The 17615-nt window shown below is 49.6% G+C and overlaps 2 protein-coding genes across 5 annotated transcripts in view; one reads left to right on the forward strand and one right to left on the reverse strand.

Moving 5' to 3' along the window:
- GSE1 (Gse1 coiled-coil protein) overlaps nucleotides 1-2882 on the forward strand; it is a gene marked incomplete at its 5' end in the record, with an annotated part of 329537 nt that extends 326655 nt beyond the window's left edge. For all 4 annotated transcript variants that reach the window (XM_080936776.1, XM_080936777.1, XM_080936778.1 and 1 more), the window contains one exon: nucleotides 103-2882. In XM_080936776.1, coding sequence (XP_080792902.1) covers nucleotides 103-237 — 135 coding nt within the window. In that variant the 3' untranslated portion in view covers nucleotides 238-2882. The remainder of the gene's footprint in view (nucleotides 1-102) is intronic.
- Nucleotides 2883-3208: 326 nt separating this feature from the next.
- Nucleotides 3209-13264, reverse strand: GINS2 (GINS complex subunit 2; the record flags this gene model as incomplete). Its single annotated transcript, XM_080936936.1, has 5 exons — nucleotides 3209-3334; nucleotides 3633-3759; nucleotides 7198-7297; nucleotides 12975-13089; nucleotides 13175-13264. 5 exons carry the CDS (start codon nucleotides 13262-13264, stop codon nucleotides 3209-3211), a joined length of 558 nt encoding a protein of 185 aa, XP_080793062.1.
- Nucleotides 13265-17615: the final 4351 nt, after the last annotated feature.

Genomic DNA, 17615 nt, shown 5'->3' on the forward strand with positions numbered 1-17615 from the left:
ATTTGAGTGAGGCAACAGTGCACACTGGTTCTTTAGGAGCAATCTCCAGAGGCCACTCACTGCTCTATGTACAGATGGTTCTGACACGCATCTTCTCCCCAGGAGCTTCGGAGTCAGAAACAGAAGATGGTCTCTGAGCGGGAGCGGCTCCAGGCGGAGCTGGACCACTTGCGGAAGTGCCTTGCCTTGCCCACCATGCACTGGCCTAGGGGCTACTTTAAGGGATACCCGAGGTGACGGTTTCCCTTGCACTAGGCTGAACCTATAGTATAGAAATATTATCTATTTTATTACCTTGAATATTTAATATTTTTCACTGGGAGGTTTGAAGCTTACAAATTGAGAACGTGCCATGCATGAAGCGAAGGGTTCCAGGCTCCAGAGAGGAGATCACCACGACTCTAGTGTCCTCGAGGCACCGTCTCAGCTAAGACTCAGTTCCTCTTTCTGAGGTCGGTGTTATTTCCTCTCCCCCACGTCATCCTTCTCCTCGGACACTGACGCCCACTGTGCATGTGGCTGAAGGAGAGCCAGCTGGTTGTTTCTGGTGTCGCTGTGCCACAAGAGCCCAGCTTGCTGCAGCCCTGGGCGTTAAGCTCTTCCTCCCAGGAGCGGGACTGATGCGCTGGGAAGGCAGGGCGTGTGCAAGCAAAGGGCTTACCATCATCAAAGCTGCAGGCCTTGGGAGCACACAAGCTAGTCGATGCTTCTCCCTGGACAGCTCTTGGGGAAAGAGGCAAACCCACACCCAAAAGTACCTGCTTTTCCTTGGGGAAGATGCGTGGAGCTGCCCACAGAGAGCCTACCCACTGAATTGCTACCGCCGTGTGGTGTTTTCATACAAACGCACGTTTTGAGAGAAAAGTCAAAGGTGCTTCAGCCTTGTACTGTGTATATATTTAAAAAAAAAAAGTTTTGTATGTTTTTATTACTTTAATTATTGTTATAAAAAAGCCTGCCATTTTTAATATGTGGTTTGGGGAATTTTGTTTTTCCTGTTGGGGGTTTCCTTTGTTTTGTTTTTGTTTTTCTGGATTTAAAAAAAAAAAAAAAAACCTTGCTTTTAGTGTTTGTACTGCTGCTGGTCAGAATGTTAAAATGCTGAAGTCCTAGGAGAGCTCGCCTGTGCAGCATCCCACACAGCAGGGCTGGGGGGCACCTAGGGTCGGTCTGCTGTGCAGGGGGCATGATGACCCACGTGCAGCAGGGACTTGGCAAAGCTGTGGGAGCTGAGCTCCTGAGACAGGCACAGCTCTGGCAGAAAGCTCAACTCCTCAGTCAGGACTGACCAACTTGAAAGATCTTCCTGCCGGAGCCTGTGACTGTCTCCATCAGGGAGGGGAGAAGGCCAAGCCTACCCTTGGCCACCAGACTCAATGGCTGTACAGAGCAGCTGGCTGACAGTCTTGTCCCCCATCCCTGCTCCACCCTCACCCCTTGCTCTGCCTGCCAAGAATCTTCTAGTTATTAGCAAACTCAGACAAAGAAGTGCCACCAGTACGGTCAAGCAGTCAACAAAGCACCTTTCTCTGCCCCACAGCCAGTCAGAGATGATGGCCCAAAGGAGAGCGGAGGCCGCATACCCTGGGCCAAAGCATCGCCCGATTTCCCAATTAGACGCTGCTTGCGCTCAGTGCTCCTTTTCCCAGGCAAGTCCACACTGGTGGCTAGACGCTTTTGCTATTCTGCTTGGTGACAGCTTCTGGGAAAGGTAGAACCCATAACTTAAGACACACAGTCTCTTCCATCACCCCACAGGAGTTCCCCTGGCTGAGTACGTGATCCAAAGCAAGCGATGCCCTCCCAGGTCAGTCTGGGGCACAAGCTGAGCCACTGACTAGCAATGCCTATAGCCTTTCCCAATGCCCTTGCCTGCCCTAGAGTTTCTAGGGCCACCTCTAGCATCTCTGCCTGTGGAAACCGAATATCCCCATGCTCATAAGTAAAGTGACAATCAGAACCAGGTACAAGCCAGTAAAGTGGTAGGTGACTGCCACTCAGACCACATATGGCGTTTTTCCCATCCCACAGTCTCAGAGCTGGATGAGGCTAAAAAGAACACAGTAGCCCCCTTCCAGGTACCGCCACCCCGTCCCTGAGCACCCCTCCAGCACTGCCCTGCTACAGATCTGCTCTGGGCTGGACTGTGAAATTAGCATGTACATGAAAACCCAGTCCTTGACCATGTCTTCCCACTCCACCTGCAAGTGATAGCTGCCATCTGTCCTGGGTGACACACACCGAGCTTGTGACAGGTGTCCGATCAGACCCGCCACCATCACAGATGAGTGATCGAGAGAGGGCTGTCAACACTTCAGTACATGGTGATCTTAAAAACATCCAACCGCACCAGACTGTACCACTAGGGCATCAAGAACAAGCCCCACCCTAACAGTGGGGGCCATGGCCAGGCTCAGCACTGAGAGTCTCAGCCAGCTAAGCTGAATTGCAAACTAGATGCCTCCCGCCCCAGCATGGAGACGACCTGCACAGCAGGCCCAGCACCTCTGAGGTGTGCATTAGCCACTTATAGCAGCAGTCTGTACTCTTAAGTATGCAAGCTTTGACTTCACTACTTGCCGTAGCCTGTCCCCACTGTCTGATCCAGTGCTTAGCTTCAACCCTAGAGGCTGCCTTGGCCTGAGGAGGCATCTCACTGGTTTCATACTTGTGTGCCCTATGCCTCGCTGCTGGGGCCTCAGACCCGGGCAGGAGGGAGGACGGGTGCCTCGGTCGCTCTGGGGGGCAGTTTAGATGCTGTGAAATTAAACCCGTCCTAAGTGTACTTGTTTGAATTAACTGTATTGTAATATTATTTGTTGAATGTAGTAATTAGGTATTTATGAATATATTGCTGTAATTTCTGACATCCCAAAAATAAAATCTTCCTAAATCATGTTAAGTCTTTGTGTCAGCACCACCACCAGCCCCAGCTACATACAGTGTTCCACAGGTCAAGCTTGAGGACTTGAGCCGAACTGAGCTGGCCGGAACACTTGCTGTGCTTGGCCTGCAGTCCTTGGGCAGGAGAGCAATAGAGACAGAAAAGAAAAGCTGGCGGCTGCTCCATTCCATGGAGTTGAGCTTGCTGTATGGCTGGCTTCTGACAAAGACAGGTAGCAAGCTCACCGCTCCACAAATGTTCCACACACCCTTTTCCCCACACTCCATGGCACATAGCGAGAGTTTGTAGACCAGAAGCCTCTGGCTAGAAGTCTTGAGACTGGGAGCTCTCGGAGGGCTGGAGGTTTGTGCGCAGTTTGTACATGTGGTTGAGGGCCTGGGTGAGGAAGGCCCCGCTCGTGTTGATCTCCATCAAGGTCAAGTTGTCCAACTGAAACAGAAAAGCAAGTGAGCGGAGGAAATCTTGGCTTTAAGAAAAAGCTAGACTGCTGAACAGTGAGGTGTTTGTTCCTGATACTAAGGGTGAAGCCCAGCCCTGTGGACACTAGACAGGCTCTCACAAGAGCCAAATCCCCCTCCCCACAAGTCCCAATGAGCTACTATTCAAAGCACAGCTTCAAATCCCTGTTTACATGACGGAGCAGGCAGCATGCCCTGACAACTCCCTGGGAAGCAGTGGTGGTGGCTGGCGGGCACTGGGCAGGGACAAGAGAGCCAGCCATGCCTACCTTGGCATGTGCCTCTTGCTGCCGCACAAAACTGTCAGCAGACACCCGGAGCTTGGCCATGCGTGTGTCCCACAGATCTTTGATCAGTGTTCGGATGGTGTCTGCTTTGGGAATGTTGTCAGAAGCACTGAAGATACAGACAGGCAAAAATATATAGGCAATTGGTAAGCTTACTGGAGACAGGCAGAAATGGCTGCTTCAAACAGCAGCACAGGGGCAGGACAGCTCAGCAGTTAGTGCTTTGTGCTCTTCCTAAGGATACTGACCAGTTCCACTGACAACAATCAGGCAATACACAACTGCTTATACTAAGGGATACAGTGCATCCTAGCCTCTGTAGACCCTGAACACACGCAGACAGTCACAGCCACATGCACATAAACAAATCTTTACAAACAAAGCTTGAACAAGTGACTATGACCCTAGTATTCAAAAAGCTGAAGCCGGGAGAATCAGAAGTTCAAGGTTGGGATACATAGACTGTTTGGAAGGGGCTGGGGGATCCTCGCACAGACTTGAGAGAATACTGGAGCTCAGTTCTTTCCTTGGGGAATTGGGATGTCAGCAGGTAAGCTTGGCAGCCATGGACTTTTCATACCAGCCATGGCCAGTGGCTATACAGAATGACAGCGGACAGTAACATACTGAAAGCCAGAAGTGGAAACTATAATCTCAGTATGTGGGAGGCTGAGACAGGAGACTACCTGGAACATGAAGTACCGTGTAAATCTTTTAAACAAGAGCACATTAGGGGCTAGAGCCAGCTCGGCAATTAAGAGCATATGCTCTTGCAAGGACCCAAATCAGTTCCCAGAAACCTACAAGGGGCAGCTTACAACCGCCTGTAATTCCAGCTCCAGGAGATTCAATATCCCCTTGTTTCCTTGGGCACTGCACTTAGACACACATAACCACACAGACACAAACATGTAATTAAAAAGGAATAAAAATATGTCTTTAAATGAACACTAGGAAATTGGACAGAACACTCCTAACTCCCTTCAGGGTAACAACAGCCTGCGCTATATAACTTTAGCTCAACTTGGTACTGAGGCTGGCTCAGATCAGCAGATTCCTGGTTCTTACCAGTGACACAGGCTTACTACCCATCACCACCAGGAAGAGGGCGAGCTCTGAGCTGAGTCCTTCAAGTGGTATTTCTAGTCTCACAAAAGACTGAGAGACAGGACTGCCACTGTGGGGGGCACAAAACCACAAAGCCAAGGAAAGTCTCAAAGCGGGCCCCGTGTCTACAGAGCTTAAGGTCAGCAGTTAATAACACCTTTCCTCCAGGACATATGTGAAACCACCGCCCTTTGAAGGAGTTCACAGGAGACAGAGGTAGACTCACTCATACAGCCTACCGCTAGGTGCTCTGGGTAGAGCTAGAGCCTCCAGTGCCAGTCAGCTCAGGAGCAGACCTGTGGTATAGACTGTGTGCAGTGAGCTGAATTATGAGCACAGCATTTAGACCTTACGCTTTGACATAACACTCGAGATCTTCATCAAGTGAACTACAGAACAAAGGAAAATGGGTCTCTGGCCCAGTAAGACAGCTCAGCATGTGAAGGTGTTTGTGGCTAAACTTAGCCTAAATCCAGGCTCTTGGAACCACACGCCAGGAGAGCACCAACTCCCGAAAGTTGTTCCCAGACCTCCATGTGCAAGTCATGCCAACAGATGCATGCCAAAAAAAACTTTTTAAAATTTTATTTTTATTTTTTTTCCAGGCAGAGTTTCTATGTGTAGCCCTAGCTATCCTGGAACTCGAATCTGACCAGGCTAGCCTCAAGCTCAAAGATACCCTGCCTTTGCCTCCAAATGCTAGGAGATTAAAAGCTCGCACCACCACTGGCTGGCTAAAAAATTTAATGGGTTCCCCAGGCAGATAAATTACACAGTAAGGTTTTGTTTTGGTTTGTGACACGGTCTTGGGAGCTGGAAAGATGGCTCAATGGTTAGGAGCACTGGCTGTTCTTCCAGAGGTCCCAGGTTCAGTTTCCATCACCCACATGGTCATTGCCAGTGACTCCTAGTTCTAGGGGACCCGACTCCCTCACACATGCAGGCAAAATAAAGACAGGGTCTTACTACATAGCCCAAGGTAGCCTGGAACTCCTAAAGTAGACCAAACTGGTACTCAGCGATCCATCTGTCCCTATCTCCCACCTCCTCCCAGTTCTAGGATTAAAAGTGCACTACCACCCCCAACAACACAAGGTTCTTGGTAGAGTGCATAATACATACTTGTCAAAGACAGTCAGTCCTCTGTGCTAGTAGCAACAGCCTGATTCTCGGTCATGCATCAAGATTCTCTCCTTTCACAGCACTGTCCCCCACTCTGCCAGTCTCTCTCAGACCTCTGAGGACACCAGCTCCCTAGGTTTCCCCATAAGCACGGTACCATGGCCCATCATATGCCCACATTGATCCCTAACCCCTCAGGCACAGAGTCACAGTACCTTACAGCTCCTCCTATTGCTGCTCTCTCTACTCCTTGGAACATTCTGCTGTTCTGCTCACCCTTGTACTCCTTAAATGCCTTCTCTGGCTCCTCCAGGCCTTGCTGTATCCTATGGACTCCCAAGGACACTGACTGTGGCGGTTTAAAGACCAGTTCACAGGGTCACATTGTTCTCTTACCCAAATGGGAACTCAGCCCACATGACCGTGTTTACAGCTGACCTACAGCCTCCCACCCCTGAGGGGCACTCGATGGGGCAGTGTCCAGCCGGATACTAAGTAAGTTAGGTCTGAGCATCTGCTTTCACTCAACCCTGCATGAGGCTTGCTGGAGACAGTCCCTGCCCATCTAGTACAGTGGGCATAATGGCACAGTCACAAGAAGACTACGAAACTGTACTGTGGCAAATGCCAGAGCAGAGCTCTGCAGACACTAGGCCAGAAAGACCTGGAGCAAGAGGCCCACTAAAGTCCACTAAAGCTCAGTTCAGGGCCAGTGTAGGTAATATAGCGAGACACTGTATCAAATAAACCCACCAACCTGTTCTACACCAGACAGACCACTGGATCATAAAAATACGAACTGAGAGCAACGGAGAGCAGTGAGAGACGGAGGTGGGGCACCTGCTGTGAGCACTCCTAGATAAAACTAGAAAGGCTAAGGGCTTCAGTCAGGGCAGCACCAGGCAGCCTGGCCACCACATGAATAAACTAGAAGACCGAGTTGATGGACACTCAAACCCAGGGCTTGCCACACACATTTATCTCTATGGCTCAGGTCTACTGCCCACCCCTGTGAGACACAGGGAGCCCATCACTTTCAGGGAAAATTGGGTTAAGTGAAGCTTGTGCACCTAGAGAAAAGGCGGCTGCTAGATTGTCAGCGGCCACACTACCAACCAGTGACAAGTGACAGTCTGGAATATAAGAATCCAAGGAGGATCAAGAAGGAACAGGAGAGAACAAAGACAGCCTGGCCACCCTGCAGACACCTCCTCCAGGTCACCTGTATGACAGACTGGGTGTCTGAGCCACTATGAAATGGGCAGGGAAGGAGGAGGAGGACCATGGAGGGTATGTGCTGTCCCGCATGCTGACTCACTGATTCAGGAGGAGCTTTGTGATCTCCATGTAGTGTGGGCTGGGCACTGGCGTGAATGTCTCCTCCTTCCGCTCCTCATCCCGCATCTGTTCCAATTTCTCTGAAACACAGAGGTGTAAGACAATGTCATTATACAACAAGGCGGGTCCAGCCTATCATTGGATGAGAAGGAAAGGTAGGCCAGGGAAAATCTAAGGAGAAAGGAGAAGCCAGAGAATCAAAATGGAAGACAAAGATAAACCATCTCTGTCCAGGCAGCTCTGAGTAGCCATAAGTACTTACGAATATTTTCTAAGGGATAGAATTCTATAGGTAAATTTATCTTATCTAGGTGGGCAGTTTATATCTTGGTCAGCTGATTGCAAGCTTATTGTGTAGATGGATTGTAGGTTGAGAATTTAACACATAAAAATCTGTCTGACAAATTATTGATTGTTGAGTCATAAGCCAGGCTGTGGGAAATGTGAGCTAAGTTCCCGGCTGGCAGGGAGACAGCTGGGAGAGAACGGCTCGTGGACCACCTGGGTCTGAGAGTACTTGGGGGCAGCGTGGAGCCACTGAGATAGAGATACCCTTGCAGTGCCATGTGGCCCTAATGGTGCCAGCACTAGCGCGGGATAAAAGGTTACCCCATTTTTATTTACCTCAACACAGAGGTTAGTATGTTTCACCATCACAACACAGAGAAAACATTTAAATTTTTGTTTTAGTTTTTCAAGATATGGTTTCTCTGTGCATCCCTTGGCTGTCCTCTGAAACTCAGAAATCCGCCTGCTTTGGCCACCAGAGTGCTGGGATTAAAGGCATGCACCCTTCCTGAGTGAGAAAACATTTTTAATCTTACAATTTGACCAGGTGCTGATATTGCTGTCCACATGGCCAATAAGCATGTGCGTTGCATAAAAACATTCACATCATGGACTAGATGGCTCAAAGTCTTGCAAGCACATCCCAGGAAGAGCTGTCACCCATCAACTTTCTTCTGACCTCTACTCATGCCAGAAGCCAGTTCTCCAAACCTACGTGCTGGAGTCCAGAGCTTGACAGGCGAGTTCTCTCCATTCCCAAGGCTAACACTCCACCATCTATCTCATGCTGCCTAACTGGAGAGCCAACACACCAACTCCTGTGTGCCCCACTGTCCACAAGACTCCCACCTGAACAGCTATCCCACATTCTCAGCAAGGTGGGCTCCAACCATACCCTGGGCCCTCTTGCTGCCCTGCCAACCTCAGAAAAGAGTGACTCTATCCAAGAAGAGCTGAGCCTCTGGCCACAGCTGGGCATGAACCTGAGCTGCAGCTCCTCTTCCCTCCTCCACTCAGAAAGCTACTGCTCCCTTGAAAGCACAGAGGCCATCCACGAGCAGCCTTCCCCAGTTCTTGCAGCACCTCACGCTGGGGAAGAGGTCCAGCACTGAACTGGGCTCCTGCATGGGATTATTTTCTTTTCTACCATATGAATCAGATTACAGAACAGATCTGTTCTATGTCTCCAGCAATCAGAAAGACTACCAAGACCAACCCTCCGGCCAGGATGCGAGACAGTGCGATCCTATCTACAGTTCTGCGGGCTCCTGATGTTTCAACACTCAGCAAGACTTAGGGCTTAAGAATCCTCTGTCCTCTAGCCCAACAAGTCTGCAACAGGAGGCATCTGTTTACCTAAGAAAAAAAAAAAACAAGTCAGGTGCCATAGCGCAGACACCTGTAACCCAAGCAAAAGGGACTGTGGAGGCAGGAGGATCATCAGTTCAAGCCCAGGCTGAGCTACACAGCAAGTAAGCAGCAGCGCCGGCTGCATGAGGCCCTGTCTCCACAAGCCAAAGAGAAACACCTATTGCCAGAAAGATTAGGACAAGAAAATTCTAACTATCTTACTCAAAATAGTACAAAATGAGAAGTAACCTGAGGACTAGAGATGGCTCTGTAGATAAAGTTCTGTCACCAAGCCTGAGGAAGGTAGACACAGTGGAAGGCCAGAACCCGCTCCTCATCAAGTTGTCCTCTGCTCACGCGTGCACCACGGCATGTGTGCAGATACCCAAATACAAGAATAATTTGTAAGACTGGGAAGTAGGGGGCTGGACAGTTGGCTCAGCAGTTAAGAGTACTTGCCTCTCTGTCAGAGGGCCTGGATTTGGGTCCCAGCACTCACAGGGCAGCTCCTAACCCAAGTAACCCCAGTTCCGGGAGTCAGATAGTCTCTTCTGGTCTCTGTTGGCACCATATGCCACGTACGCACCCATACAGACAAAATAAAAAATAAATATTTAAAAACGGGAAGTAACCCAAATACCCACTTGCAGGATGGGTCAATAGATACAGAATATTCATGATGCAAGAGAAAACCTAGGAGAACAAGGTGATGACCACGTGGCCAGAGCCAACTGTAAACCGACAGACACACGGCACACGACAGCATTCCGTTGACCTGAGATCCCAGGACTGACAGGCCTCCTCTGTGTAGCAAAAGCACAGAACTCTGCACACCTTCTCTCTGACCTTTGCCAGCTGAAGCTGGTAAATGAGGTCAGGCTTTGGGGTCTGGAAGTGCCAAAGATGCCCCCCAAGGCACAGGAACTGGGGTCCCAGTTTCAAGACTGACAGCCATCCACCCCTTTACAAATTCCAGCACATCTCTAACTAGTCTGAGAGTGACTAGCTCAAACAGGCGGGCGGTCAAACAATTTGGGAATGAAAAGGCTTATGTGGTTTACTGATCGAAGTCCACCTTGGGAGGAAGTCAGGGCAGGGGCTCAGGCAGCAGCCACAGGGAAAGGCTGCTTATTGGCATGCTCAGCTTGTTTCCTTACACAGCCCAGGACTGCCTGTCCAGGTGGGCTGGCCCCTCCTACATATATCAATTAGCAATCAAGAAAATGCTCCACAAACATGCCCGCAGGCCAATCTAATGGAGGTGATTTCTCAGATGAGGGTCTCTGTTCCCAAGTGTGTCAAATTACCAACGAGTTAGCTGGGACTGAGCTGTAGCTTCTAGGTCTTCTCAGGTGACTCCAGCCGTACTCACTGGGGGGGATTTTCAAATTCTACGTGACGCACATACCCCCTGCCCCACAAAAAAATTAAACACTGTACAGGTCAGGACAAAGACTACACACACTTCTGACTCAAACTCTACAAAAGGCTTTTAACAAAGAGTTGTGCAACCATCAACTCAATTTCAGATCTTCATCCTCCTCGCCCTCTTAAAAGCATAATCCCTCCATCTCCTCCCAAGACCCATTACCTCAGTTGCCCCAGTTATCTGTGCCGACAGTCCTGCCCATTTCTGACAGAATCACTCAATCTCCAGGCTTTTGTGCCTGGCTTTTTAAAGGTTATTTTCAAAGCTCATCCACCTCGTCACATGTATCAGCAGCCCATTCCCTCTGAATACTACTCCACTGTAGGGTGACGGTCCTCGTTTGCTTTTCCGTTGCTATGAAAAGCACCATGACCCTAACTTGGGGAGGAAAGGGTTTATCTGGCCTGGTCACAGTCCGTCATGGACGAACCTGAGGACAGGAGCTCAAGCAGGAGCAGAGACAGGAACCAGAGACAGGAACCACAGAGTAAGGCTGCCTCTGGCTTGCCTGACTTATACTAAGCACCACCTGTCAAAGAGTGGCACCACCCAGTGGGCTGGACCCTCCCATACCAATCATTATCCAAAAGAATGCCTGTCCTAGTCAGGGTTTCTATTCCTGCACAAACATCACGACCAAGAAGCAAGTTGGGGAGGAAAGGGTTTATTCAGTTTACACTTCCACATTGCTGTTCATCGCCAAAGGAAGTCAGGACTTGAACTCAAGCAGGTCAGGAAGCAGGAGCTGATGCAGAGGCCACGGAGGGATGTTGCTTACTGACTTGCTCCCCTAGCCTTGGTCATTCTTATAGATCCCAGATCTACCAGCCCAGGGATGGCACCACCCACAACAGGCTGGGCCCTCCCCACCTTAATCACTAGTTGAGAAAATGCCTTACAAGCTGGATCTCATGGAGGTATTTCTTCAACTGAGGCTCCTTTCTGACAACTCCAGTTTGTGTCACGTTGACACAAAACCAGCCAGTACACTTGACCCCTTGTCAACTTGATACACAAACATATCACTATTAAGCCTCAACCCTTACTTTCTTGTTCATCCCCAAGATCTAAATAACCTTAAGAGTCCCACAATCTTTACAAATTCTTACATATTAAAATTGTAATACCTTTAAAATATCCAGTCACTTTTAAAAAAATCAAAGTCTTTTTACAATTCAAAGTCTCTTAACTGTGGGCTCCACTTCTTCCTTCAAGAGGGAAAAATATCAGGGCACAGTCACAATCAAAAGCAAAATCAATCTCTAACCATCCAATGTCTGGGAATCCACTTACCAACTCTGGGCTCCTCAAGGGTCACTTCTCCAGCTCTGCCCTTTGTAGCGCACACCTTGTCTTCTAGGCTCCAGCTGCCTGTTCCCCACTGCTGCTACTATTCTTGGGGTCATCTCATGGTACTGGCATCTCCAAAACACTGTCAGTCCTGGGGCACTAACTGAAACTCAGGCTGCACCTTCACCAACTGCCTTCCATGGCCTCTCACAGTGCCGAGCTTCAGCTGCTCTCCATGACCCCTTCATTCCTTAAAAACCAGTACCACCTGGGTGACTCTTACACATTACCAAGTCCAGCCACAGCATAAGGAACAACCTTGGCTATCTCTGGAACACAGCCTCTGTGCTCTCAGCAAACACTTCCCAGAAGATTTCACTTCAGTGATGCTGGTCTCTTCTTAATCACCACTAATTTCTTAGCTCCAGCTGACCAGCATCAATAGTCCCAGTAATGCAAAGGTTTTGCTTTAATAGTTCTGGTATCTTGTTAATCACAGCTGATTCATCAGCCCCAGCTAACCCAAACCACAGAATCTTCACAAACAAAACAGCAACAGCCCTGACAAGAGTCTTTAATCTTCCCTCTGAAGTTTCACAAGCCAGGCCTCCATCTTCTGCACTGTTCTCAACATTATCTTCCAAGCTCCTACAGAACATCCCACAGATCAATGTTCCAAAGTCCTTCCACAGTCCTCCCCTGTGTGACAAACATGGTCAGGTTGTCACAGAATACCCCACTATGCTGGTACCAATTTGTCCTAGTAAGGGTTTCTATTCCTGCACAATGCCCCCATAGCCATGCTGACAAGCCAGCCTAATAGAGGCAATTTCTCAGTTGAGGTTCCCTCTTCCCAAGTGATTTCACTCTGTGTCAATTTGGCAAAACTAACTAGCGGGGAGACAAACTATTTTCACACAGTCTTTGTAACAGAATTCCCAATGTGCTAGCTGATATTCAATTAAAAAAAAAAAAAAAAACCTAAGAAAAACAAAAATGCTTAAGGTTGCATCTCTGCTCCCCACCCTCAACCCCATACAGGGTTTCTCTGTGAGTCCTGGCTGTCCTGAAGTTCCTCTGTAGACCAGGCTAACCTCAAACTCAGAGATCTTCCTGCCTCTGCCTCATGAGTGCTGGGACTAAAGTTGTGCAACCTCACTACAGCCCCCTCCCAGCTCTGCTCCATTCTTAAATTAAAGTTTATTATTATCATGTGTGCTCGAGTGCATGGGGAAATCAGAGGATAACCGTGGTTAAATATCTAAAATCCAAATAAGAACTAGAAGTATCACACGCTATACACCAACAAGCCACTAGAACAGCTACGGAGGTCGGCTGTAATGAAACCCGAGTCCGAAGTCCAGGTAAAAGCCCCTCCACCCCGGCCCAGGAATGCTCACCCACATCCATCCACTCTGGAGGTAGAAGACGGCACTTCTGTCTCTGTTTCAGGTTAATGGCCAGCCACAGGGGCACGTCCACGGGTAAGCCGGGGTTGAAGGGCCCCAGGTCCCCCTGTAAGGACAACGCAGACCCCAGGTGGAAAGGAGCGGTGACCCGAGCAAAACCCGGGCCACAACCCCGTACCGCCCTGGCTCACCCCGATCAAGTAGATCTTGTCCAGACTGAAGTTCGGGATGATAGTCACCAGCTCCTTCTCGGCTAAAAACTCCACCTCGGCCGCGTCCATGATGAAGAGTTGGTGTCCCAGGTCCGTCACCACCCCTCCGAGTCTCGGAGGCTGCGCCTCAGCCGCTCCTTTCCCGCCACCGCGCGGGGCCCGCCCCCCAACCGGAAGACGGCCTGCGGCGGCCCTATGAAAATGTTGCTCTCTTCGCAGCCTCCAATTCACCGCTAGTACAATCCCGTGGATTGGTCGGTAGGTCAAGGGCTGTGCGCCGGCCCCGCCCCGAACCATAATGTGGCCCCGCCCTTCCATGGCCCTGTACGTGGGCTCAAAGCTTCCTTAATTCTCGTTCAGCAGTCTGGAGTTACTCCTCTGACGGCCCCGCCCCTGCTTCGTCGCTACCCTCTCTAGGCCCCGACCCTGGCCCGTCCCGTTTTCTTCATTGGTCTCTGGCTCTGTCTCCTGCCGCGACTCCGCCTCTTGCCCGCCTTTCACACTCACGGCCCCGCCCCACTTCCTTTAAATTTGCATGACCCCGCCTCTTGACCCGCCCCTCTTTTATTCGTCCTCTCTCCTCCTGCGCCCGCCCCCTTTCTCTATCCGCCCGCGGGGGAGGCTGTGCACTTACTGCAACTTGCTGTGGCCTGCGGCAAGCGTTCGTCTGCTTCCACTCTTTGAGGGTAGAGGTTTGGGGCCGTGTTTTCACACGCTAAGCACAAATCCAGGAATAAACTCTTGTCCGGGGAGACATGGCTGGCCGGTCCACACAGACGCCATCCTGAGGGAAGGTGTTCTCTTTGGTTTTATAGTCTTTGCCCTTTCTACAGATGGTTAAAAAGCAATGAAAATGCACCTTCCCTATCTGCTCCATTCAGATTCTTCGAGACAGAGCCCAAAATAAGAGCTTTGGCAAGCCAAATGTCAGGCGAGACCACAGGGACAAGTTTGCACAACTATTATTCTTTTATTATTGTTGTTATTGCAATTGCGCAGATGGAACACCAGTCCTCAAAAGTGATAATAAGCACGCCCTCTTGCACTGAACTATGCCTCGAACCTGATGTCATCAAGCCTTCTTTCTGTACAGAGGGTCTTGGTGAGCCAACAGCCCTTGAGTCTTTGCATTAATGCGCAGGGAAATTTTGAATCAGGAGTCTAGTGAGGGCAGCTGAACTATTAATAGGCTCTATAATCAGGGTGACTCCAGCAGGGTGCTAGCAGACGAGGGTAGCTCTGGGGAAGGAGCAGTTATTCTAAGATAAGGGAAAGAGGGGCTGGATCCAAGTTTGAAACCCTCACCATTAGGTGCTGAGGTGAAGTGTAGTCTTAGTATTCCAGAGATGGAAGCAGAAGGATCACCAGTTGGGGACAGTGAGTCATGCAGCATTTGCTATCTCAAAAAAAAGCATGCTCAAGATAGGGGTGTACTCTGTGATAGAGGTGTTACACACACACACGCGCGCGCACACACACACCATGTACACGGCCCTGCTCCAGTGGTTTGAGTGAGAATGGCATCCACAGGCTCTTAGATTTGAATCCTTGGTCCCCAGCCGGTGGAACTGTTTGGGAAGGATTAGGAGGTGTGGCCTTGTTGGAGGAGGTATGTCATTGGGGGTGAGCTTTGAGGTTTCAAAAGCCCATTCCATTCCCAGTTTGTGCTCTCTCTGCTTTAGGCTTGTGGATTGTATGTTAGCTCTCAGCTACTGCCTCAGCATCATGCCTGCCTGCCTGCTGCCATGTTCCTCACCCCAGCCCACCACTGTAATGGTCATGGACTCTAACCCTGTGGAACTGTCAACCCCAAATTAAATGCTTTCTTTTATAATTGGCTTTGTTCACAGGGTCTTATTATGGCAATAGAAAACTAAGACATCTAACCAACACACGCACACACACACACACAGAGAGAGAGAGAGAGAGAGAGAGAGAGAGAGAGAGAGCATAAAGGGTGTGCAGTCTGGGTCTTCTGTAGCCTGGCAGAAAATTTGTTCCATCTCAGCTAAGGCTCCTGACTGAGCTGTATCCTGCTCCCTGCAGGGACCCTGGAAAGCTCCACCAATCCCATGGCCTGGAAACTTGCCTGCTGCTTATCAGTGTTGGAAATTATCTTCTGCAAACCCTTCATCCTCTTCACGGGGTTATGAATCCACACAAATTTATCAAAGGAAACAAGTCAAAGGTCACTGGACGCTGAGTGGCTAGCTACTTCAAGCCTCAGTTTCTTGATCTTCTTTTGAGGATGTAGGGAAGAAGCTTGTGATACGTTCAGAGGAGCCATCAGCCACCTGGACTCTGCCAAAACAGAAGCTGCCTCCCGCTCCTACGGAGTATGTGCCAGCTTGTCTGGGTTTTGATTGACAGGGGAGTGTTTTCTTGACTGGCAAATATTTGTGTTCCCAAGTTGGCTGTGCTTCACTTCCTGGTTTGCACAGTCTAAAAGAGCAAAGGCAGAGTGCAGAGAATGGTGCTAGGAGACAGCAGCTAGCTCTTCCTCTAAGATGGGGGCAGTGTTACTAAATGGCCACTGGGCTTCTGGGGATGGATGATGAGAGTATCTGCACCCTGTGCTCTACCCGGGACAGTGGCAGGATGCCTCACCATGTCTCTCTATGGCAGTGAGTTCATAAGATCCAAAACTCGGGCGTGACCAACTTCTGGCAGCGGATACACTGAGGGAGGAACGGTGGCTAACACACAACCAGGGTGATACTCAACCCAAAGCAACTGCTCCACACTAGGACGAAGATAAAGCCCTAGACACGACGCCTGTTGGGCACATGCGTCCAGTCCGAGCACACGCTGGAGGTGCCCTGTGTGTGAGTGTGTGTGTGTGCACGCGAGTGTGCTTGCATGTTCAGTCTAGTCTTCTTCAGCCCCCACCCTTCCACCCACAGTTGGGTCCATTGTGCACCAAGCTGGGCTGGAGGGAGGGACGTTTAACCCGGTGTAGGTGGGTGCTGTGCAGGATTTCAGTGGGGGTGTCAGACCTACTGGAGGGCTGAGGTAGGACCTTATAAGGTCAAACAAGGAGAGAAGCCCAGTAACTGTCAGGGGAATAAATTCCTGTCAGGATTAGTGGTGACAGGAGCCGACTTTCTGGCACCAGGTTGGGAGGGGAAGGTAGCCAACTCCTGCCATCCATAGCTGAGGTATCTGGGGTTGAAGCTTTCAAGACTCATCTTCCATAACCCTGGGCCATTACCACAATCCCACATGGAGGCAGAGGCAGGAGGATTGTGAGCTGAAAGCTTCCGGGCTACATAGCAGGTCCCAGGCCAACCTGGGCTATGTAGTAAGACCCTATATCAAAAAGTAAAAACAAGAAGCTGGCACAGTGGTGCCCTGCTAATCTCAGCACTGGAAAGGCAGAGGCAGGCACGTCTCTGAGTTCAGGGCCAGCCTCATCTACATAGAAAGAGCCAGGAATATATCATGAGATCCTGCGAAGTCAATTTAAAGAAACAAACAAACAAAAACCAACACCAAAACGGGGGCTGGAGAGATGGCTGAAGTTAAGAGCACTTGATTTTGTAGGTGACCCTGGTTTGATTCCAGGAACCTATTGCCTTCTTCTGACCACCATGGGAACCAGGCACGCGAGTGGTACCCACACAGCAAAGTACCCATGAAAAAATATTTAAAACTAAAAACTAAAAAAATCAAACAAACAAACCTCCTTGATTCCCAGCAGAAGAGATGGCTCCACTGATACAGTGCTCACCATACAACCACCGATACAGTGCTCACCATACAACCACCGATACAGTGCTCACCATACAACCACCGATACAGTGCTCACCATACAACCACTGATACAGTGCTCACCATACAACCACTGATACAGTGCTCACCATAGAATCACCAGCAAGCCAGGTAGAATCGCTAACAGCTTTAACCTAAGCACTTGGGAGGCAGAGGCAGGTGGAACTCTGTGAGTTCAAGGCCAGCCTAGTCTACACAGTGAGTTTCAGGACAGCCAGAGCTACATAGTAGTAAGTCCCTGTCTCTCTCTCTCTCTCTCTCCTTTTTAAAGATTTGTTTTATTTATACAAGTACACTGTCACTGTCTTCAGACACACCAGAAGAGGGCATCGGATCCCATTTCAGATGGTTCTGAGCCACCATGTGGTTGCTGGGAATTGACCTCAGGACCTCTGGAAGAACAGTCAGTGCTCCTAATCACTGAGCCTGTGATATTTAAGGCAAAGTCAGGCCAATGAGAAATGCTCTCTCAAAAGCAAAGGAGCACTTGGGAAGTGACGGCTGAGGTTGTTCTTTAATCTCTACATTTATGCACACATTTACATGCACCTACACACATATAAACACATACACACCACAGAAACAAAAACAAAAATCCCTAAAACATGAGACGTTGAGTGGGGGAAAAGAAAGGAAGGAAGGAAGGAAG

The sequence above is a fragment of the Micromys minutus genome, assembly GCF_963924665.1.
Source record: "Micromys minutus genome assembly, chromosome: 24".
Lineage (NCBI taxonomy): Eukaryota > Metazoa > Chordata > Mammalia > Rodentia > Muridae > Micromys > Micromys minutus.